Raw genomic sequence first — 24,534 nt, forward strand, 5'->3', positions numbered from 1 at the left:
AGCAGAGAACTTTCCAGGTTTGGAGAAGGACAGAGATATCCTAGTACAGGAAGCTCATAGAACCCCCAATAAACATGACCAAAAGAGATCCTCACCACGACACGTGGTAATTAAACTTACCACAGTGAAACATAAAGAAAAGATCCTAAAATGTGCAAGAGAGAAACGTCAGATTACTCTCAGAGGAACTCCAATCAGACTCACAGCTGACTTCTCATCAGAAACCCTACAAGCTAGGAGGGAATGGCGAGACATAGCACAGGTGCTAAGAGAGAAAAATTGCCAGCCCAGAATATTATATCCTGCCAAGCTCTCATTTGTGAATGAAGGTGAAATAAAGACCTTTCATAGCAAACAGAAATTGAAGGACTTTGTGGCCACTCGTCCGGCCCTGCAAAAGATACTTAAAGATGTGCTACACTCAGAAACACAGAAACACGGCCATCAATATGAAAGAAGGGAAAGGAAGAACACCTACCAGTAAAAGAGCATGGGAAGCTCAAAGCATATACTAGAAAATATTTCCGGGAAAATGGCAGGGCAAAGTCACTACGTATCAATAGTCACATTGAACATTAATGGTCTGAATTCTTCAGTTAAAAGACACCGTTTGGCTGACTGGCTCACAGAACACAACCCAACTATTTGTTGCCTACAAGAAACACATCTCTCTAACAAAGAGGCATGCAGACTGAAAGTGAAAGGTTGGAAAAAGATATTCCATGCCAACAGAAAGCAAAAAAAAGCAGGTGTAGCCATATTAATATCAGACAAAATAAACTCTAATACAAAAACTGTTAAGAGAGACAAAGAGGGACACTATATAATGATTAAGGGTTCAATTCAACAGGAAGATGTAACTATTATAAATGTATATGCACCTAATTACAGGGCACTGGTCTATTTAAAAGATATGTTAAGGGACTTAAAGGGAGATTTAGATTCCAATACAATAGTACTGGGGGACTTCAATACTCCACTCTCAGAAATAGACAGATCATCCGGACAGAAGATCAACAAGGAAACAGCAGATTTAATTGACACTATTGCCCAAATGGATCTAACAGATATCTACAGAACTTTCAACCCTACATCTACAGACTTCACATTCTTCTCAGCAGCGCATGGAACCTTCTCTAGGATTGATCACATACTAGGCCATAAAGCAAGTCTCAGCAAATTTAAAAGAATTAGAATCATACCATGCAGCTTCTCAGACCACAGCGGGATGAAGCTGGAAATTAGCAACTCAGGAAACCCCAGAAAGTATGCAAACACATGGAGACTGAACAACATGCTCCTGAATGAACACTGGGTCATTCAAGAAATCAAAAGAGAAATCAAAAACTTTCTGGAAGTAAGTGAAGACAACAACACAACATATCAAAACTTATGGGATACAGCAAAAGCAGTATTGAGAGGCAAATTTATAGCAATAGGTGCCTATATCAAGAAATTGGAAAGGTACCAAATAAATGAGCTTTCAGCGCACCTCAAGGACCTAGAAAAACTGCAGCAAACCAAACCCAAATCTAGTAGGAGAAGAGAAATAATTAAAACCAGAGAAGAAATTAACAGGATTGAATCCAAAAAAAACATTACAAAAAATCAGCCAAGCGAGAAGCTGGTTTTTTGAAAAAATAAACAAAATTGACACACCATTGGCCCAACTAACTAAAAAAAGAAGAGAAAAGACCCAAATCAATAAAATCAGAGATGAAAAAGGAAACGTAACAACAGACACCACAGAAATAAAAAGAATCATCAGAAATTACTACAAGGACCTGTATGCCAGCAAACAGGAAAACCTATCAGAAATGGATAGATTCCTGGACACATGCAATCTACCAAAATTGAACCATGAAGACATCGAAAACCTAAATAGACCCATAACTGAAACAGAAATTGAAACAGTAATAAAGGCCCTCCCAACAAAGAAAAGCCCAGGACCAGATGGATTCACTGCTGAATTCTACCAGACATTTAAAAAAGAACTAATCCCATTTCTTCTCAAACTATTCAGAACAATCGAAAAAGAGGGAATCCTCCCAAATTCTTTCTATGAAGCCAGCATCACCTTAATTCCTAAGCAGGAAAAAGATGCAGCACTGAAAGAAAATTACAGACCAATATCCCTGATGAACATAGACGCAAAAATCCTCAATAAAATTCTGGCCAATAGAATACAACAACACATCAGGAAAATCATCCACCCAGACCAAGTGGGATTTATCCCTGGTATGCAGGGATGGTTCAACATTCGCAAATCAATCAATGTGATTCACCACATTAACAGACTGCAGAAGAAAAACCATATGATTATCTCAATTGATGCAGAGAAAGCATTTGATAAAATTCAACACCCTTTCATGATGAAAACTCTAAGCAAATTGGGTATAGAAGGAACATTCCTCAATATAATCAAAGCAATTTATAAAAAACCCACAGCCAGCATCCTATTGAATGGGGAAAAGTTGGAAGCATTTCCACTGAAATCTGGCACCAGGCAGGGATGCCCACTCTCACCACTGCTATTTAACATAGTTCTGGAAGTTTTAGCCAGAGCCATCAGACAAGAAAAAGAAATCAAAGGAATACAAATCAAGAAGGAAGAAGTCAAACTATCCCTCTTTGCAGACGATATGATTCTGTACTTAGAGGATCCAAAGAACTCTACTAAGAGACTATTGGAACTCATAGAGGAGTTTGGCAAAGTGGCAGGATATAAAATCAATGCACAAAAATCAACAGCCTTTGTATACACAAGCAATGCCATGACTGAGAAAGAACTGCTAAGATCAATCCCATTCACAATAGCTACAAAAACAATCAAATACCTTGGAATAAACTTAACCAAGGACGTTAAAGATCTCTACGATGAAAATTACAAAACCTTAAAGAAAGAAATAGAAGAGGATACCAAAAAATGGAAAAATCTTCCATGCTCATGGATTGGAAGAATCAACATCATCAAAATGTCCATTCTCCCAAAAGCAATTTATAGATTCAATGCAATCCCAATCAAGATACCAAAGACCTTCTTCTCAGATCTGGAAAAAATGATGCTGAAATTCATATGGAGGCACAAGAGACCTCAAATAGCTAAAGCAATCTTGTACAACAAAAACAAAGCCGGAGGCATCACAATACCAGATTTCAGGACATACTACAGGGCAGTTGTAATCAAAACAGCATGGTACTGGTACAGAAACAGATGGATAGACCAATGGAACAGAATTGAAACACCGAAAATCAATCCAAACATCTACAGCCAACTTATATTTGATCAAGGATCTAAAACTAATTCCTGGAGCAAGGACAGTCTATTCAATAAATGGTGCTGGGAAAACTGGATTTCCACATGCAGAAGCATGAAGCAAGACCCCTACCTTACACCTTACACAAAAATCCACTCAACGTGGATTAAAGACCTAAATCTACGTCCTGACACCATTAAGTTATTAGAGAACATTGGAGAAACCCTTCAAGATATTGGCACAGGCAAAGAATTTCTGGAAAAGACCCAGGAGGCACAGGCAGTCAAAGCCAAAATCAACTATTGGGATTGCATCAAATTGAGAAGTTTCTGTACTGCAAAAGAAACAGTCAGGAGAGTGAAGAGACAACCGACAGAATGGGAAAAAATATTTGCAAACTATGCAACAGATAAAGGGTTAATAACCAGAATCTACAAAGAGATCAAGAAACTCCACAAAAACAAAACCAACAACCCACTTAAGAGATGGGCCAAGGACCTCAATAGACATTTTTCAAAAGAGGAAATCCAAATGGCCAACAGGCACATGAAAAAATGTTCAAGGTCACTAGCAATCAGGGAAATGCAAATCAAAAGCACAATGAGGTTTCACCTCACCCCAGTTAGAATGGCTCACATACAGAAATCTACCAACAACAGATGCTGGCGAGGATGTGGGGAAAAAGGGACACTAACCCACTGTTGGTGGGAATGCAAACTGGTCAAGCCACTATGGAAATCAGTCTGGAGATTCCTCAGAAACCTGAAGATAACCCTACCGTTCGACCCAGCCATCCCACTCCTTGGAATTTACCCAAAGGAGTTTAAATTGATAAACAAAAAAGCGGTCTGCACCCTAATGTTTATTGCAGCACAATTCACAATAGCCAAGACCTGGAACCAACCTAAATGCCCATCAATGGTAGACTGGATAAAGAAATTATGGGATATGTATTCTTTAGAATACTATACAGCAGTAAGAAACAACGAAATCCAGTCATTTGCAACAAAATGGAGGAATCTGGAACACATCATGCTGAGTGAAGTAAGCCAGTCCCAAAGGGACAAATACCATATGTTCTCCCTGATCGGTGACAACTGACTGAACACCAAAAAGGAAACCTCCTGAAGTGAAATGGACACTATGAGAAATGGTGACTTGATCAGCATAGCCCTGACTGCTAATGGACAACTTAATACATTATCCCTCATAGTATTTTTTTTTTGTCTGTTCTACTTAATATGACTGGTTTAATTCTGTAATTATCACACAGTTATTCTTAAGTGTTGAAAATTAACTGAAATGTGATCCCTGTTAAACATAAGAGTGGGAATAAGAGAGGGAAGAGATGTATAATTTGGGGCATGCTCGGGCTGACTTGCCCCAATTGGTAGAGTTGGAAACATACCAGGGGATTCCAGTTCAATCCCATCAAGGTGGCATGTGCCAATGCCATCTCACTATTCCAAGTGATCAATTTCAGTTCACAATTGATCATAATGAAAGGACTAAGAGTCAAAGGGAGCACATAAACAAGTCTAGTATCTGCTAACACTAACCGATAGAATAAATAAAGGGGAGAGTGATCCAACATGGGAAGTGAGATACTCAGCAGACTCATAGAATGGCGGATGTCCTAAATAGCACTCTGGCCTCAGAATCAGCCCTAAAGGCACTCGGATCTGGCTGAAAAGCCCATGAGAGTATTTCAGGCATGGAAAGCCAAGACACTCTGGCAAAAAGATCTCTGTGAGTGAGATCCCAGTGGAAAGAACAGGTCTTCAAAGAGGGAGGTACCTTTCTCTAAAGGGAGGAGAGAACCACCACTTTGACTATGACCGTGTCTAAACAAGATAAGAGTCGGAGAACTCAAGGGGCTTCCATAGCCTTGGAAACTCATGACTGGTGCATAGGGAGATTACTGATGCCATAAACAGGAGTGTCAATTTGTAAAGTCAACAACAGGAGTCACTGTGCGCTTACTCCTCATGTAGGATCTCTGTCCTTAATGTGCTGTACACTGAGGCTTAATGCTATAACGAATACTCAAACAGTATATTTCACTTTGTGTTTCTATGGGGGTGCAAACGATTGAAATCTTTACTTAATGTACACTAAACTGATCTTCTGTAAAAAAAAAAAAAAAAAAAAAGAAATTATCAATTCCCAATTCCCAACTTGACTCTCGCTGGGATTAAACATGACAATAGGTCTGATCTGATTTCATCATCATTTAAAAAAAATCATCTATTATTTTTCACTTTATGTTTCTGTGTGGGAGCAAACTGTTGAAATCCTTACTTAAGGTATACTAAGCTGATCTTCTGTATATTAAGATAATCGAAAATGAATCTTGATGTGAATGGAAGGGGAGAGGGAGTGGGAAAGGGGAGGGTTGTGGGTGGGAGGGACGGTATGGGGGGGAAGCCATTGTAACCCATGAGTCATACTTTGGAAATTTATATTCATTAAATAAAAGATAAAAAAAAAATTGTGAACAGAATTGATCACTGGGACTAGTGAGATGGCATTGGTACATGCCACCTCAATGGGATTGAATTGGAATCACCTGGTATGTTTCTAACTCTACCGTTTGAGGTAAGTCAGCTTGAGCATGTCCCGAATTGCACAGCTCCAGGGCAAGCAGAATGCATAGTGTTCAAAATGGAGTGCACGAACATCAGTTCATAAGATGCATTTTTTATTCCTCTTAGACCTAATAAATTCAAATGATCTCATTCAAGAAATAAAGTTTAAGTTCTAGGCTTTGCTTTAGACACAGGGGCTCCAAAGTACATAGGTTAAGATCCCACCTCCTCTGATGCTAACTCACAGTACAGTGGAAAAGAAAAGAGTTGGAAATTAGCCACCTCCATGGAAGACAGGATGAGCCTGCAGATATCAAGTTCAATATACAGCCAGGTGTCAGGGAGAATCAAGAAGGAAGATTTCAGGAGCCCTTTGGAATGAATGTTAAGTGGAAGATTTGCACTATCAAATGTCCTAGTTCCAACTGTGTGGCTTTTGGCAAATTCGCAATATCTGAGTGAGCAACCATTTTCTCATCTGCAAAATGAAGATGATGTACTACTAATAATGTAAGTTACAAAAGGTTGTGCTACTAAATGAGATGCTCTTCAGCTGCTCAGTTCAAACACAGGGCTTTGCAAGGGCTCAACCAATGCCAATTCTCTGCATTGTTTCTGCCCTTGTCATTTGAAATCCTCAATCATAAGTTGGAAGCAAATATCTTCAGAATAGACCTGGAAACATTAAGATAATCAGAGCTTAATTCCAACTTAAAGGTCATGACTTTGGAATTAGTAAAAGATTTAGAATTAAGAGGTTTCCACAAAATAACTTGCCTACAGTCTTCACAAATGTCAAAGTCATAAAAGACAAAGACAGGGAAACAGATTAAGTGGAACTAAGGAGACATGACAATTAAATGCAACTTGTGATTGTGATTTGTATCCTAGACCCAAAAACATTTTTTCATTTACTACAGAGGACAAGAATGGGATAAGGTCTGTAGATGTTGATTTTTATGTACACATAAGGTAAGAGAATAGTTTTGCTTCCAGAAAATACACATTAAGATGCTCTCATTTAGGGGTAAAAAGTAACACAACTACAATTTAATTTCAAGTGGATAAAAAATGTATGTGTGTGTAGAGAAACAGAAAAAGATAATGCAAATGTGTAGAATATTAACATTTGAGTATTGTGCATGTGTATTGTACATGGCAATTCTTAGTACAATATTTGTGATATTTTTGTAAAACAAATTATTTCAAATTGACATTTCTTAAAAGAGAAAATGTGGGGAGCAGCCCGGACTGGACTGAGTTATTGGAATTAAGACTTATTCTATGCATCTGCTCTCCCACAATATGGCGCTGGGAGAGAAGTAAACAGCTTCCGCACAGCTGCCTCCAGTTCAACCAATAAACTGTAGGACTTGCTCCTGATTGGAGAGCAGCGTACTCGGCGTGTGGGCAGCCGAGTTAGGATTGGCGGAGGAGGACTATAAAGGAGGAGAGAGACGGCATGCACGAGGAACATCTAAGGGGAACATCTAGCTGAAGGAACACCCGTGCAGCCCCCGAGAAGAGCCGGCCGGCGGTGTGCCGCTCCCCTGCGGAAGTGGGGAATGTGGCCAGGGGGAACTGCCCTTCCACGGAGGTGGAAGGGATAGTAGCCAACCCGGGAAGAACCAGCAGCAAACCCGGGGAGGGCCGAGCAGACGAAAGAACAGCGCAGGGTCCTGTGTCGTTCCTCCACGAAGAGGGGGAGCGACATAATGGTGCCGTGACTCGGATATGAAGCCTAGGCAGGGTTTAGTGTCGTTCCTCCACGAAGAGGGGGAGCGACAAGAAAATTTCCATTATGCAAGACAAAATAAGAGATTCTTGTGTCATAAAGGCTCAAGAAATCCTATGAGGAAAAAAAAGTCAAAATCAGCAGTCCAGCATTAGAATGGATTCACAATAGAATGACCCAAGCCAGAGTACTGGCAAGGTTTGCAGAATTCTGGAGACACTAATTAGAAGTGAAGAAACCTGAATGGGTAATATCTTGACACACTCTCATTAGCTCAGCTTCAGTTCCTTCTTTAAGGCAAATTCAACATGAGGGCACCATTTGTGTGGTTTCTGAGATGCCCTGAAGGCACTATAGTTTGTTAGACCTTTCTGTTCAAAACCAAAGGAAAGGTAAAAGCTTAATTGTAGGAGCAGAGCAATCAAATCCACACACATCAGCCTCTACCTGCAAATAGTGGGTCTAGAATAATGCCTTATTGTGACTACTTGGAATACTGGTGTTTATGTAATGCAATGTCTGTGTATACTAGTGTTTATTTAAACCTTAACCTGTCATTTTCATTGCCCTGTTTCCATTTCAGATTGATTCAGCCTCCCTTAATTTAACATGCATATTCAATTCCAACAAAACAGACTAAGGAAAATTCACATATGTACTAACAGAAAATATGAACTAATAATCATAATATAATACATTTATGTATATCATATAATTGTGTGGTTACATATAAGTATATGTAATGAGCCCTTAGGAATCCATTAGGAAGTTGCTAGAATTAATAAGGGGCTCAATAAAAAGTGTAAGTACAAAATTCAGATACAAAAATCAGTAGAATACTAGGAAGCCACCTCTCCACCTTCACTCTCATTAAAAAACCTATTTAAGAAAATTTTTTTAGATTTACTTATTTATTTGAAAGTCAGAATTACAGAGAGGGAGAGGCAAAGATAGAGAAAGAGGTTTTTCATCTATTGGTTCAGTCCCCAAATGGCTGCCATGACTAGAGCTGGGCCAGGGTGAAGCCAAGAACCAAAAGCTTCATCACAGTCTCCAAAATGTGTGCAATGGCCCAAGGACTTGGGCCATCATCCATTCTCTCCCATGTGCATTAACAGGGAGATGGACTGTAAGTGGAACAGCCAACTAGTTGAGGCATCATTATCAGCTATCTCCCAATATGTATACTAGCAGAAAGCTGAATCAGAAAGGGAGCCAGGACTTGAAGCAAGGACTACAATACGGAATGCAGGGTCACAAATGGCATCCTAACTATTATGCCAAATGTCTGTTCCTATTGCACTGATTTGACCTGACCTTCTGTAGCCTCACAGAGGAAACAAGGTAGTCGTCAGGGAAAAAACCGTAGATCCCATGAAAGGGAAGTGTCCTTCCATTTCTACCACGGTGGCAATAGTGGCAGACATATTCTTGGTCACATGCTGATTGCTAGAGGTCTTAATCTGATAGCTCTGTTTGGCTTTTGATCTACCCATAAAGAACAGAGAACAGATGTGTCTGACTCTTAAAGCAATACTCAGACACACACAGGTCTGCGATGAGATATTGGCTGACTTAGCTGTCTACAAAGGCATCAGCTATCACTGCTAAATCAGTGAAAAGGAAGGGAAATCCATTCAGGGATCTTGATGTTTGCTACTCTTGTGAGAGTGTCTCATAATCCTCACAACTGTAAGGAAGGCAAATAAGAAGAGAGATCTAAGTTACAAACTTCCCTGGGGGCACTTGGAGGTCAGAACATGCCACACAGCCACCTAGTTTAGGCACAGATAGCACAGGTGACTGGATTAAGAAACTATTCTCTAGCTTCTGCATCAGATGCTTTCACAGTTGGGACCTCCCTGACCAGAGAGGGCGTGCCCCTCCCAGGGTTAGCTAGGTAACAAACTCTCTTGCCAGTGTGCCTTTCACGAGTAAATTAACCAGTTCAGAGCCCAGCCATCTTCCACTTTATGAGTCCTTACACGGTTGGATTCTGCTACCCTGTTCTAATCACCAGAGGCTGGACATCAAGAACTAGCTAATCAAACTAGCCAGTCCTAAGCCTGCCTAGCCTACGTACCCTGCCTCACCCATTCCTTCCTACAAAATCCACAGGAGCAGCTCTTTTCCACAGTCCCCTCATCCTGTGCCTGCAAATGGCCTCAGGGCCCCTCTTGCAGCCCTCTGTAGGTGACGTGGCATGCTTCCTTGCTCTTAGGAACTATGAGTACTAAATTACATTTTCAATGGCAGTGGTTGCCTCCAGATCTGTTGGCCTCACCATACTTGAATCAAAAGTAAAATCTGCGCCAGCGCCGCGGCTCACTAGGCTAATCCTCCGCCTTGTGGCGCCGGCACACCGGGTTCTAGTCCCGGTCGGGGCGCCGGATTCTGTCCCGGTTGCCCCTCTTCCAGGCCAGCTCTCTGCTGTGGCCAGGGAGTGCAGTGGAGGATGACCCAAGTCCTTGGGCCCTGCACCCCATGGGAGACCAGGATAAGTACCTGGCTCTTGCCATCAGATCAGCGTGGTGCGCCGGCCATTGGAGGGTGATCCAACGGCAAAAGGAAGACCTTTCTCTCTGTCTCTCTCTCTCTCACTGTCTACTCTGCCTGTCAAAAAAAAAAAAAAAAAAAGGAAAATCGGAAAATCTGCATTTCTAAAACAGTATCTGATGGGCAGATTTTGAGCCTCCAGGCTGACGAGTTTCAGCATTTCTATCTCACTGATTTGAGAGGGTCACAGTGTCTAACTGGCCTAACACCTGGCCAAAGACAGCTCACAGATGTAGAATCGAATTAACTGTGCTCAAATGCACTCTGTGTCCTGTGGGTTTGTTCTGGGAGCATCTGGGTCATTCAGGTCGCAGGAATGTGTGTCCATGTATCCACCCACACTGCAGAACTGCCCAGGAGGCCTATAGGTTCAGGAACTAACTCAATGGTTACATAAACCACTTTAATCTGGGTGAAGGGAGAGATACGAGATCACAAAGACTTCTGAAACGCTGCCTGACATCGTAGAGGTTAGCACTCCCCCAGCCTGACCTGAAAGCCCTTCTTGTGTCAGAGCCTGAACTCACATCCTACAGAGCCTGGAAGATGAGGCTCCCGCCAGCCCAGCAGTGTGTTTGGAATGCATGGGACACATCCAGAGACTGGCACTGAGGCCCACCTCCAGGAGACTGGAGCAACTTCGTCCTGAGGACTATAAGCAGACGCCCATAGAGAAGGGGAGGCAGAGACCTTTCTGTGATTTGGTCTTACAAGTACTAATGTCTCTAAGGAGGTCCAGTCCTTCAACTTTCTTTTCCCTATACACACAGGAAAGAATTCAGATATAAGCCTTGCCATTATTGCTTGTTAACGATGCCTTCGAGATCATCATTTAAGAACAAGGCCAAAACAGAGCCTCTCACCCTCTCGCCATTTTCCCTGAATTAACCTTGTCCAAGGAACACTGGGCTGCACAGTCTCTCTCACATATGGGAACAGTCTGCTCTACCACACTGGCATCAAGCAAGCTGACACTCGCACAGTCAATCCTGAGGTTAGGACTGAGCCTGACCTTGTGCAGCACTCAGTGAGTCACAAAGCCAGGCAGACCACCCCATAAACCCACACACCCACAGAGGCTGGGTAAGGAAAAAATGTCCCCGAAAATCAGTGCCCTCAGGGGGAAAAGCCACAGAGAACATGTGTGGGAGAGAGGAGGTTTTCAGGTTTGCTGGCCCGGAAGCCTCTACAGGCAGCTCATAGCCCGGACACCGAGACAAGTAGGGGTAAAGTATCCACCCATGTTGGCTTTAAAGGAACCATCCCACATGTCCTAAGTGGGCAAATGCAGATAGCTTTTATGGATGGAATGTTTGCAGTCATTGAAAAAAAATTAGCATGTTTCTTGGTAGCAAGACAGACTTGCCCCCTAGTCACACTGGGACATCTTAGGGTAAGCTGTCATCTCACTGGGTCACTGGGGCACTTAACCTAGCCTCTCCTGGCTCACAGGAGTCTGACTGCATGTCTGGCTTTCCTTAGTTCAGTCCTGAATGCTAGGCTGCATTGTCCAGTTACTAACTAGCTCTGCTCATGCCCTTTCTGATTCCCTGGTGAACTTTGCCTCGGCTCTGCCTCACTGCCCTACATTGGCATGTCAAGCAGAATATTAGCCTGGTTGAACCCTGACCCACCTCCGGCATGGACCAATCCTACCCTGCTTTGCTTCAGTCACTCTGCAGTGTCATTCAGCCTTCCCACGGGGCAACATCCAGCCAGCTTAAAGTGGCCAGGCAGCAACACAGAATCATGATCCACCCAGTTAAGTAACAAAAGACGATACAACTTGCATGATCATACCTCAAAAGGCCTGTGGAAAACTGAAACTAAAAAATAAGTTAATTTTGGCACAAACCATTTTGAAATTAACACATGGTTTTTTTCATTATAAGCCTTTTCCATGAACTTGTTGAAGACTCTCATATGCATTCATTTAAAAAGTAAATTGCACCAAAATAAATATCTTTTAATTCCATTTTCCCAAAATTATGAAAGATCTCTCATAATTTGATTTTTTCTATTATCATTGTTATATTATTATTGTGTAAAGTCTCATATAGGACAGTTCAAACCATGTTTTATGTGGCTATTTTCCCTCAAAATTGGCGTCAATCATTATCTTTAATTATACCAAAGATCTGCATATATTATTTGTTTGCTCCTTTGTCCCTGGGCAGAGACTGGTAAAGAGGAGCAAGTAATTTGGATTCTTTTGAGTGGAGAAGAGAAAAAATGTAAATGTCCATCCTCAGTGCAATTTATTCTAGAAAATTGAAAGAAAAGAAAGTTTTAACTATTGGCAAAGGGAAATTGCTATTCTAACCACTCCGAAAGCTTTTATTGTGCTGTTCAACTTCATAAAAAGTGTGAGGACCTGAAGTACTCAGACTATAAATGGAAATGTTCATGGCTAAGTAATCATAAGTTTTGCCCAAGTTTACACATTTAGGAAATAGCAGAAATAGGGTCTCCTGCTTGGCATCTTGACTTCCAGTTCTCTTTCCCACCCATATCCACTGGGAAGCTGGACAAAAGACAGGACAGGTGAACTGGACAGGAAAGGGGTATGACACCTGACTTCTAAACAATTCAATGTAATCTGTGGGTACTGTGGATGAACTGGGAAGGCTTCACTGATAGAAATAATGCATCACCGTTGCCCACCACCATCATCTACATCCTCTTCCATTCTGAGATTCTCTAACTCTCTCGATCCTGTTCATTTCTCCCTGAAAAACTTCCAGGCTAGATTAACGTGAGAGCTGAATCTACAGCAAAAGATGTTAAAGTGATAACATAAATTCTAAGGACAATGTATATTATAAAACAGATTGGCTCCAGATTAGGTTTATGGAAAATTCCAATAAATGTCAGAAAATTGCAAGCTTAAAAGTATGCCATATTTGTGCAAAAATAACATGTTCAACAAGAAAACTTACTGCGGACGTTTCCTTAAATTTGAAGAGGAAACTGTGATGAGATTTGACATACATTGAAAAACTTAAATCCATATGGAAATATAAAAACCTTGTTCATGTTTGTTTAAAGCACTTATAGCCATATCTTGATAGGAGATGACCAGGGAGCATTTCCTGATTGCTTTGGTGCCTTCTCAGTAGGCCTCCCCTCCCAAAAGCATCTCTCATTACGTGAGGTTCTGGTTCGTCACCTACCCAGTAAACTCCTCTAGCCCAGATTTTGCCAAGTTAGGCAGCAGGAAAAGGGGAATTGGAATTTTACATCCAGTCCACAAATTTGTATACATGAAAGTGCCTACTTAAAATTGTTTCCTTTCTTTTTATTGAGTTGTACAGGACTTCCTCAAAATCAGAGTTGAAAACATCCAGTATTAGTTATATGTCTGTGTTTATATAACCATCAGTACTTAAATCAATATAATAATTGTACTAGCAAAGCTCCTTTAAGTGTCTAGCAATTTCCTAGAATCTATTTCATACTGGTTAAACATCTATTTGCAACTGGTTAAACATGAGGCTAGCTGGTTCTCTTCTGACATCTAGTGTTCCTGACATATTATTGCAAAATATTCCCCAGTTAGATGCTATTAGAATGAAAATGCCTGTGTGGAATAAAAAGTTTATTCATTTTAGGAAGAAACCTAAGAGGAATAAAATTCCAAGTGAAATAATAACAAAGCTTCTGTTACTGAAGAGTGAAAGCTCTCTTTCTCTTAATTCTTAAATAGTCTATTTTCTTACGTTTCTGATCAGTAAAAACAGAAGGATTCAACCATGTTTGTAGGGCTCTTCAAACATTGCAATGCAGGGAGAGAAAGTGCAGGAAGGATACTTACTGAGGTCCTTCTGTGTATGGGTGCTCGGCTTGCATACTTTCTCATGCATTTTCTCTGTGCTCTTTGAACCTACAAGACCAACCTAACCAACGAATTTTGGCCTAATGACAAGATTTTTAGGGTTTCCCTACTCTGCAATGTGAAAATACATTCACACCCAACATCCCCTTATAAACCATCTGGTGCCAGACCTCAAATTACACAAAATTTTGGGCCTTCAAAACTATCTGGCTAAATAGATATAAGCATAGGGCCAGCCCTTTAAGCCCATCATTTTCATTCCATTTGGCCTATCCTACGCAGCAAAGAGCATAGGAAATGCTGGGAAGAACTTTGGCATCTGGGCAGAGGTGTGATACAACAACTAAGATTTAGCTTGGGATATCTGTACCCCAGATTGATCCAGCTTCCTGCTAATTATATGTATCCTGGGAGGCAGAAATTGTGGCTCTGGTACCTGAGTCCCTGCCACCCATTTGAGAGACCCAGATTGAGTTTCCAGCTCCTGGCTTTGGCCTGGCCCAGCCCCATCTGTTGTGGGCATTTGAAGAATGAACAAGCAAATGGAAGCTCTCTATTTATGTGTGTGTGTATGTTGTGTGTATTTGTCCGCCTTTCAAATAAATGAAAAATAGAAATAAAAATGTTTTTAAAAAATAAGGTGGGCATACATCATTAAAAAAAAGCAAAGAAAAAAAATTTAAAACCAAATTCAACTATAGACCAGTGTAGAAGGCCTTGCTTCCCCAGTACTTTTTCTTTTGTTCTTTCTTGCTGTTCTTTTTTCTAATCTACACATTCACTCCCTTGGTCACGTTTTGTCTTTCAGCCTCAGCTTCTCCTTTGTTGGCAAAGCATGATGTGTCCCCATACCACCCCAGGCTCTGCACAAACTGTCAGAGAGCCCTCCAAGAGTGGCGGCCATCTCCTCCCAGGACTTTCCAGGAAGTTGCTCAGTGACATCAGTAGGTACCCTAACCAATATTCTCTCTTGTTCCTAGTAATATGGTGGTCTCAGGTTTGACAAAGGACAGGCATCCTTGGCCTGAATAGGACTATTCTTCTCCCTGGCCCTCAAGCCTTTGCCTATCCTTCCTGATGGAGGCGATGCATGGGAGGTAGGGCTATGGGCAACCTGGAAAGATTCCATTCTTAGAATAAAGAGATTCCAGCAGAAACATCAAAAAACACACAGTTGAAAAATGGCAAACTTAACATGATCAGAAAACCAATGATCATTCACATTCTCATACATTTGTGGTCATCATCAATGAAGCACCTTTGGGAGCAAGCAGGAGTCAGCTGGCAGAATGGATCTTACACCTCATGAGCAATGCTGTTATCTGTTGAAGAGTTGTTAAGGAACTGCAGAGATAAGCAGATCCACACAGTTTCAACACAAACAGGTTGGGAAGGGCCCTGTCATGGTGAGTAGTAAGTGGCACTACCTTTTTTTAGTAGTGGAAGACATGAACTTGGAACTTGGAATGGTTCATTCAACAATAAACAACTTCAAATTATTCCTTTTTTAAAAATATTTTATGTATTTATATGAGAGGCATAGTTACAGAGAGAGGGAGAAACAGAGAAAGGTCTTTCATCCTCTGGTTCACTCCCCAAATGGTCACAATGGCCAGAGCTGGGCTGCTCCGAAGCCAGGAGCCAGGAGCCTCTTCTAAGTCTCCCACACAGATGTAGGGGCCCAAGCATTTGGGCCATCTTCCCATTGCTTTCCCAGGCTACCAGCAGAGAGCTAGATTGAAAGAGGAGCAGCTGGGACACAAACCGGCACCCACACAGGATGCCATTGCCACAGGCGAAGGCCCCATCCACTAGATCACAGCACTGGCACTCCCATTTTTCTACATGCAAAATCATTCATAATTGCATCTTTCCCATTCACTCTCTTCCTGTGTTTCTACCTCCCTAGCAGCAGTTCTGGAAGACCAGAGAACAAAGGCATAACCACCATTTTTTAAACAATTCCCTCTTTCTCCTAGGAGCTTGTAACGAATTATGAAATTTCAGACTTTTGAGGTTTTCTATATGACTGTGAAAAGTAGAGGAAGAGACCACAGATTGAAAACTCTATTAAAATGTACCAAAATTAATATATGACAGCTATTTTTCATAAGAAGAAAGTTCACCCATGAGGAAGTAGTTACAAGTATTTATTGAGGGCCTACTCTGTGCTTAGATGCCATGGAAGATAAAAAATTCAAGACAGAGTCTGCGTTCAGAAAATGTGTATTTTAATTGTGGACTAAAACAGAAAAGATAGCATCTATATTTGTTCTTATCTACACACGCACACATACACACAAGTACTGAGACACAAAGGAGAGTCATCACAGTAAATCATAAGTAAACCATAAACATCTTCAGTATCACTAGAATCAATTAGAAAAAATATATATTTTCAATAAATTTTTTAATCTTCAGATACAAGAATTTTTCATGAAAAACATTGATTACTTATCTGTCTCCCTGTTTAATTATCAAATATTATATAAATATCTATAAACTGAATGAAGAATCAGAGGCAGTCACATTGCAGAAAAGGACTTTCTATGGTTTTCTAACATTGGCTTAAGAAGCAAGTTATTTCAAGAGTTTAATCAAGGAATTACTTAAAGTTGATCTGTTAACATGTCAAAGACTTTCAATCAAACATGTAACACTGCTGAAATGAAGAAATACTTCCAGTATAAATTGGACGATAGTGATAAATCAGTGCTTCCTTCTCTTCAGATGGAGAATCAAAACGATGATGGTTTTTCTGAGCTGTAAGAAAAAGAAAGTACGAATTTTTAAAAAGATTGAATGAGAAAATTATCAAAAAGCTACTTTATAGTATTTCTTCCCACAATCAGCAGTAAGTGGGAAAAAAACAAAAAAAAACAAAAAACAAAAAACAAAACACACACACACACACACACAAAAAAAAAAAAAAAAAAAAAAAAAAAAAACAAGAAAAACGCTTAGAAAATTTTCCCCAATACAGCAGTGCCTGATACAGAGCAGTTACCTCTGAGAGCAGCTTATTATCCTGCAAAGATCTCAAGGGTTACCTGCTCCCCATTCATTCAAACTTACTAAGTGGCTACGTTGCTTAAGACAAAATCTGGAGCTGGAAAATACAAACAGAACAAGAGCCCAACGCTCAAGAACTCCAACCTAGACCCATACAGAAATGAATCAGATGTGATGTTTTTATAATTTATCTCCATTGAACTGCTAAAAAAGAAACTGGTAAAACTGAGGCAGATAGAGATAATGCAGAAATAGGAGAACAGTATGAGACATAGTGAGAAAGTTGGGCATAGCTAACATTTGAATATCATGGGGTGAGAACTCAGACTTTATCCTAAAGTCAAAATGAAGTAAATACAGGCTCTTCTGGTATTTTTAGAAAAAGAAGGACACTGGAAGATAAAGGCCAAATAGAGAGCCGTGTATTTAATACTGCCACCCATGCTGCTTTTCGTTCACTCCCACTCAGGACAGAGAACAGTTTCTTTGGGTTAACACTGCATATGGGAGATTTTTTAAAACACATTTAGAATTTTTGTCACTGAATCATCCTTTCAACTGTGCATAATTCTAGAGCAGAGTGAACACAGTAGGACATACTTAACTTTCCAGTAAGGGCGGGAGGGTTGAAAAAGACAGGATAAGTGTGGAGATGAAATGAAAACACTGCTGAATGAGGTCTTTAAATGGCTTGACTTACCCAAGTGAGGCTCCATCTCTTGCAAGTTCTGTCCCTATCTCTGTTTTATACTTACCTTGCTCAACTAAAAAGTAAGCAACTACAATCAAATCCTCAATTTTATCCTCAAACAAAACATAGTATGAAAATGTCTGTGTTTTCCCACCCACACCCAAAAAAAGACAAAGCTTATTAACATTCTGCAATTTGATAGCTTCAGACAGGCTGCCTTAAAATCACAGACCAGTAGGCATAGAACATACCTCAAAACATTCATGGAAAATAGAATTATAAGGTAAGTTTATTTGAGCTTAATTTGGGGCAAAAAACTGAAATCCATGTACACGGTGTTGGGGTCTTCAAAAAGTTCCTGGAAAATGTGTATTATGAAAAAACATGCATGGATTTCAAATTCTTTTAAAGATTATTTATTTGAAAGGCAGAATGATGGGGAGGGAGGGAAAGAGAGAGGGAGGGAAGGAGGGAAGGAGGGAAGGAGGGAGGGAGGAAGGGAGAGAGCGAGAAAGAGAGAGAGAGAGAGAGAAAACCTTCCATTTATTGGTCTGCTCCCTAAATTGCTGCAAAGGTCAGGTTGGACATGGTCAAAACTAGGAGCCTGGAATTCTATCAGGGATTCCAACATGGGTGGCAGGGGCCCAAGCACTTAGACCATCGTCTGCTGCCTTCCCAGGCACACAAGCAGAGAGCAGGATCAGAAGCATACCAGCTGGGACCCAAGCTGGCTCTCCGATTTGGGAAGTCAGTATCCCTAAGTGGTGGCTTAACCCACTATGCCACAACACAAGACTTAGATTTCAATTTTTTTTGCACCAAAATAAATTTATTATCTTTTAATTCCATGTCTCCACTTGCTTTCTGAAGTCCCTTTGTGTATTCAATTTATATCACTGTCTTGAAAAAAATCAGCTAAATCTCAGGGAACATTATAATGAAAACATCCTTCCTTAAAAAGAAAAAAAATAGAGTAATGAGAGAGAATCTAAATAGGGACTATTCAAGAAAGAAAAAAAGAACCCAACATTCTTTATGCTTTTGTTCAAGAATTCAGCCCCTGTAGTGTGAATGACACTGTTAAATCAAATAACTAAGTATCCTGGTTTTACTTGAGTACCTAACATCTCAATTTCAGGCTTTCATATAATTTAATATTTTTTATTATTTTTATTTAAAGTTAAACCTATCAAATGCCCTAAACAGCACTCTGGCCTCAGAATCAGCCTCAGAATCAGCCCTCATTCATTCGGATCTGGCTAAAAAGCCCATGAAAGTTTCTCAGGCATGGAAAGCCAAGACACTTGGCGGGGGGTGGGGGGGGGACCTAAATGAAAGATCTCTGTGCATGAGATCTCAGCGGAAAGAACGGGCCATCAAAGAAGGAGGTACCTTTCTCTGAAGGGAGGAGAGAACTTCCACTTTGACTATGGCCTTGTCTAATTAAGATCAGAGTTTGTGAACTCAAGAGGTTTCCATAGCCTTGGCAGCTCATGACAAGAGCTTCAGGTGATTACTGACGTCATAAATAAGAGTTTCAATTGTTAAATCAACAACGGGAGTCACTGTGCACTTACTCCCCATGTAGGATCTCTGTACTTAATGTGTTGTACTATGCGAATTAATGGTAAAACTAGTACTCAAACAGTACTTTATACTTTGTGTGTATGTGTGGGTGCAAACTTTTGAAATCTTTATTTAGTATATACTAAGTTGATCCTCTGTATATAAAGATAATTGAAAATGAATCTTGATGAAGAATGGGATGGGAGAGGGAGTGGGAGATGGGATGGTTGCAGGTGGAAGGAAGGTTATGGGGGGAAAAGCCTCTATAATTCAAAAGCTGTACTTTGGAAATTTATATTTATTAAATAAAAGTTAAAAAAAAATTTTTTTTTGGACAGGCAGAGTTAGACAGCAAGAGAGACAGACAGAGAGAGAATTATAGACAGTGAGAGAGAGACAGAGAGAAAGGTCTTCCTTCCACTGGTTCACTCCCCTAATGGCCACCATGGCCAGCGCTGCGCCGCTCCGAAGCCAGGAGCCGGGTGCTTCCTCCCGGTCTCCCAAGTAGGTGCAGGGCACAAGGACCTGGGCCATCCTCCACTGCCTTCCCAGGCCATAGCAGAGAGCTGGACTGGAAAAGGAGTAACTGGGACTAGAACCCAGGATGCTGGCGCCGCAGGCGGAGGATTAGCCAAGTGAGCCACGGCACTGGCCAAAAGTTAAAAAATTTGTAAAAAAATAAAGTTAAACCTATACAATAGAACATTTATATAACAAAGAGTATACAAAATTTACAGTGAGAGTAATTTCCTTCAAAACTATACTAGATTGATAAGATTATGTATCCACATAGTACCTTCAGAAACAAAGAACTCTGCTAAATAAAATGCAGCCTTCACAGCATTGGGTGCATGGGAAATGCCTTTTAATTTTGCCCACTCATAAGGTGCTTTCTCAGGATGCCACTGAACACCATATATTGGATACTTATAGCCTGTAACGAGAACACAAACTAGTATTAAGAACAGTTTAAGATGTCACATAATTTTTCATGTCTAATGTAGAATAGTATTTTATAAATGACTACAGCACACAAAGTAAAACTGTATGTATTTTCTCAGACAAAAAAAATTTCTTTTCATAGTCAATGCAAAAAAATCTCAATAACACATTTCACTGATCTGTGACCTTTTACAACTTGTAATATGATTTGTTTTCCCAGATAATCATAGTAAGGTAAAATAGTTGAGCCTTGGAATATATTCCAGTTCAGTGGTCAAAAACACATTTTAGTAGACATATAAGTTTCTCCCATAGGTCTCTTTCTCTGCCTTTCATATCATGAATTCTCCCCCAAATGACTTATTCATATGAAAATTAACTATACCAGCACTTTCAGTGTCCTTTTATGTAAGCCAATTTGTCTACACCTAAATTGTGTGTCTTTCTCAGTCTATAGAATGATTCATGACTTTATGGTATTAATTCTTAAAATAGTTTTTTTAAAGTTTATGTTAAAGACTGTTGGTAACAATTCAATTCTTTTTACTTCTACTATTACTATTTTACTTATTTCCTTGAGATGGAATGACCATGTGTCCACAGTCGTTGAAACAGAAATGGGCAGCCATTGGTTCATTATATTACTCTCTGTACTTTAACATATGCTTGAAAAATCCATAATGTTTAAAAAATGTGAATATGCATAATATTTACCTTCTGAAAAGTTTACATACTCAACTCTTCTGTTTTTCTTTCCTGACTTTAATAAAAGAAAATATTCCCTCTATTTTTTTTTATTTTGGAATTATAACCATCAAAAAATAGTTGAAGAAATGATGAGAATTAGCTGAAAGTAGAGACATCTAGGTGAAAGAACACTGTAGAAAGATACATAAATGCACAAACACAACACAACACATACTGATATTTCGAAACAAGGGAGATTTTCTCTCTTTATTTAGCTGCAATAAGAAAGGACCAATGCAGGTTCCTGACAATTGCAGGACAAAGTATTAAGAATGGAAAGAAAATTTGAAATAACAGACCATCTCATGTGTTCCTTTCTTTCAGGTGTCAGGAAATGTTCAGGTGGTAAATTTTTCAAATGAGCTTGTTATGACAACAGAGCAGGAATAGAACTACATGAAGCCTGATTCCTTGACTTCCAACCCAACACTCTTTCATGTAAATATTCATTTTTTTGACACCTGTGAGGTTTACTCAAAGTCCTAGAAACACAGGAGAATAAGTACAGTTCCAACTCTCGATGAGTTCTTAGAGTAGAGGGGAAGATAGACTATGAACAAACACGTGCAGTAAGAAACATTCTTAAAGGGCACAAAGCAAAGCAAGGAAGACTCTGAAGATGCGGAGGAATAATTGAAGATGATCTCGGGGAAATGACAACTGACCCAAGTTTTTCAAGATACTGAAGACTTCCTCAGAAGGCAGGATGAGGAAGGGAAGCTCTCAAAGAGGAAAGACGACGAGAAAAAGCACAGAGGAGAGAAACAACGCCATGTGGAGGGCTGTGTGCACCAAACAAGTACTCTGCGTGTGTATATACTGAACAGGTCACCTTATTCCTATGGCTACCAGGGAAGACAGGGGAGAGCACGGAGTTCATAATCAGGTAAGTCCATACTTTAAACTCCATTGCTAGAGGAGTCACTGAGGAGTTCAAGCAACAGAGTCAGACTGGAATTTCAGAGGGATCACCAGTGGTTGCTGCAAGATGGGTTTGTGGGGTGGTTAGGAGGCTGCAGCCACAATCCAGTGGAAGGTGATTGTTTTATTAATGTTTATTTGTTTCTTTATAATTTTAAAGACAGAGCAACAGAGATGGAACGAGAGGCTGATCTTCCATCTGTTTCCCAAATGCCCACAACTGCCCGGGCTGTGCCAGACCAAAGTCAGAAGCCCAAAACTCCACCCAGGTCTTCCACATAGCAGGTACAGGGAACCCCATACTTGAGCCATCATCTGCTGCCTCCCAGGGGCATTAGTAGAAAACTGAATTAGCAGTGGAGGTGGACTCCATCCTATGCACTCCTATATGGGATGCAGGTGCCCAAAGAGATGGCTTAACCCACTGCAACACAATGCTTACCTCTAAAGGTAGTTAATGCTGGGGTAACACAGAGCAGGCTGGGTACAGAGGAAGAAATAGAGCCAAGAAGGATATGGGAAGCAGAAATTGGCAGAGATGTTTTAAATGTGTGGAGAATGGGGGCAGGAGGTCAAGGACAGTTCCCAGGTTTGGTGAATGGCAATATAAACCAACTGAAGTAAATACACAAAGAACAGGGTTAGAGAAGATGATAGGTTTACCTCAGATTAGGTTGATCAACCTTCCCCCAAAACTGTCCAGAAGTTATCTCTAAATTCTTAGGGGTTACTTCTCTACACAAGCAAGCCAGTGACATAGCCAATCTTTAATGCCACGTGACACTCGCACTTTATTCTTAATCACTCCACTCCAGTACTCCAGCCTCTCAGGTGATGCTAACCATGCTCACCAACTCAGAAAGACAGGGTAAGGAGTCCATTGGGAGCACAGAACAGATGGAAGACCCTCCTTCTTGGGGGGTCCTTTTCTATTTCTGATTTCTCCTGACAGCATCAAGGCTGTTCACAGAAGGACCCACTTAAGTTGATAGTCATCGAGTCTTCCAAATCAATGGAAACCAGGGTACAACAGATTCTCCTAATGTGTCACTGTTCACAGTTCACCTTCCAGTGTGAATAAAGGTTAATATTAATAAAGGTTAAACTGCAATATCCTTATTCAAAGTTAAAAATCTACCATGGCAACTCGGCAAGCTATCATCAGCTACCACAATTTTCTCATTTAACTCTTCTCATCAGGACTCAGGGACCATAAAGAATGCATTGGGATTAAAAGATCACTGATCAGGCAATCCACTCACATGACAACCAGAATGATCACTCTATTTCCCCGTTTTTGTCTCCCTATTATTGTTCATTTGACAACATTTCTTTCTTCACCTTCTTTTTCAATTTCTAAAATTAAGAGATTCCACTTGGAACAATGAAAAAAAAATACATACTGTTGAAGAAATAACATGAATACCTGATTATCGCCCAAATAAACAGAACATGATCAAGACTTTCACAGACCCTCAAAAGTCCTTTCCAAATTGTATTCCCCTTTCTGCAGCACAATGAAGATCACTCTAGAAAATCATTCGTCACCCTATCCTTTCTCTGGATTTACCACTAAACAATATATCATTTCCTTTTTGCCAAGTCTTGAATATCATAGAAAGGAAAATATTTAGTATGTATTCCCTTTGATTTGCTTCTTTAACTCAAAAAATTGTTTCCGAGACTTATTCAGAGTGATGCATGCAAGTGTGCTCATCAAGTTTAACAGCTGTACAGCATTCTACTTCATTAATTTATTGACACTTTGCACTGTTTCCCATTTTTTTGCTACCCTGAATGATAATGCCATATACATTTCTATATACATCAAAGAGTTTCATTAAGATGTTTTTAATCAAGAAACAGAATTGCTAAGTATTAGGACTGGGGAATGTTCAACTTCATTAGGAAATGACACAAAGTTCCCAATATGATTGTAATCAATCTTAAGTGCATGAATGCACCCACTGGGTCACATCCTGGGTAGTGCTTATTATTAGCACATAACCAAATTTCGCCAATTGGGTGGAACTAGGATGATTTTTCACTTTGGTTTTCACTCCTTATACTATCCTCCAGATTCCAAGCTTTCTTTCACACACTTTACATTTCTATGTTGTATCCTGAATGTTTCCTTCAGATCTATATTCTATTCTAGTTCATTAATCTCTCTTCAACTGGATCTAATCTCCTGATTATCTACTGAGTTTTTATCTCAATCATATTTTCATTTCTAATAACTGAATTTGGTAGTTTTCACATCTGATTGTTTCATGCTTATTTTTTTAAGTGTCCCTTATTTCTTTAATACTTCAAATATGATTATAATGTATCATCCTTTATCTCCTTATTCTAGTATCTAGGGTTTGTGCAGGATTATCTCTACATCAGGTGCTTCTGCATGTTCTCATGGATGGTATTTTGTTTCCTTCTGCACCAGTGATCTTTTGGCTATGAACTACTCACTAACCTTCAAATCTCATATGGGAAATTCCTTGAAGCCTAGGAGGAAATTCTATTCCTCCTAAAAAAATTATTTACAGTTGTCTCTGCCATGGATGTGCAAGAGCTATTGATCTGAGACAACATCACACAAAATTCTTGTCTTGATATCTGTCCAATGCTATAGTTAGTATAATACAGGCAACACTGGGTGTCCAGCCTGTCATTATGAATGGTGGTTA

General features: G+C 40.1%; 1 protein-coding gene across 2 annotated transcripts in view; it reads right to left on the reverse strand.

The window, feature by feature from the left end:
- Nucleotides 1–16,185: 16,185 nt before the first annotated feature.
- GGH (gamma-glutamyl hydrolase) overlaps nucleotides 16,186–24,534 on the reverse strand; it is a 32,603-nt gene continuing 24,254 nt past the window's right edge. For both annotated transcript variants that reach the window (XM_089335308.1, XM_002710524.6), the window contains exons 8-9: nucleotides 20,037–20,174; nucleotides 16,186–16,734 (exon numbers count right to left, since the gene is read on the reverse strand). In XM_089335308.1, the coding sequence (XP_089191434.1) occupies nucleotides 16,613–16,734; nucleotides 20,037–20,174 (260 nt within the window). In that variant the 3' untranslated portion in view covers nucleotides 16,186–16,612. The remainder of the gene's footprint in view (nucleotides 16,735–20,036; nucleotides 20,175–24,534) is intronic.

The sequence above is a fragment of the Oryctolagus cuniculus genome, chromosome 6, assembly GCF_051225735.1.
Source record: "Oryctolagus cuniculus isolate XC-2025 breed Fujian yellow rabbit chromosome 6, ASM5122573v1, whole genome shotgun sequence".
In the NCBI taxonomy this organism is placed as follows: Eukaryota; Metazoa; Chordata; class Mammalia; order Lagomorpha; family Leporidae; genus Oryctolagus; species Oryctolagus cuniculus.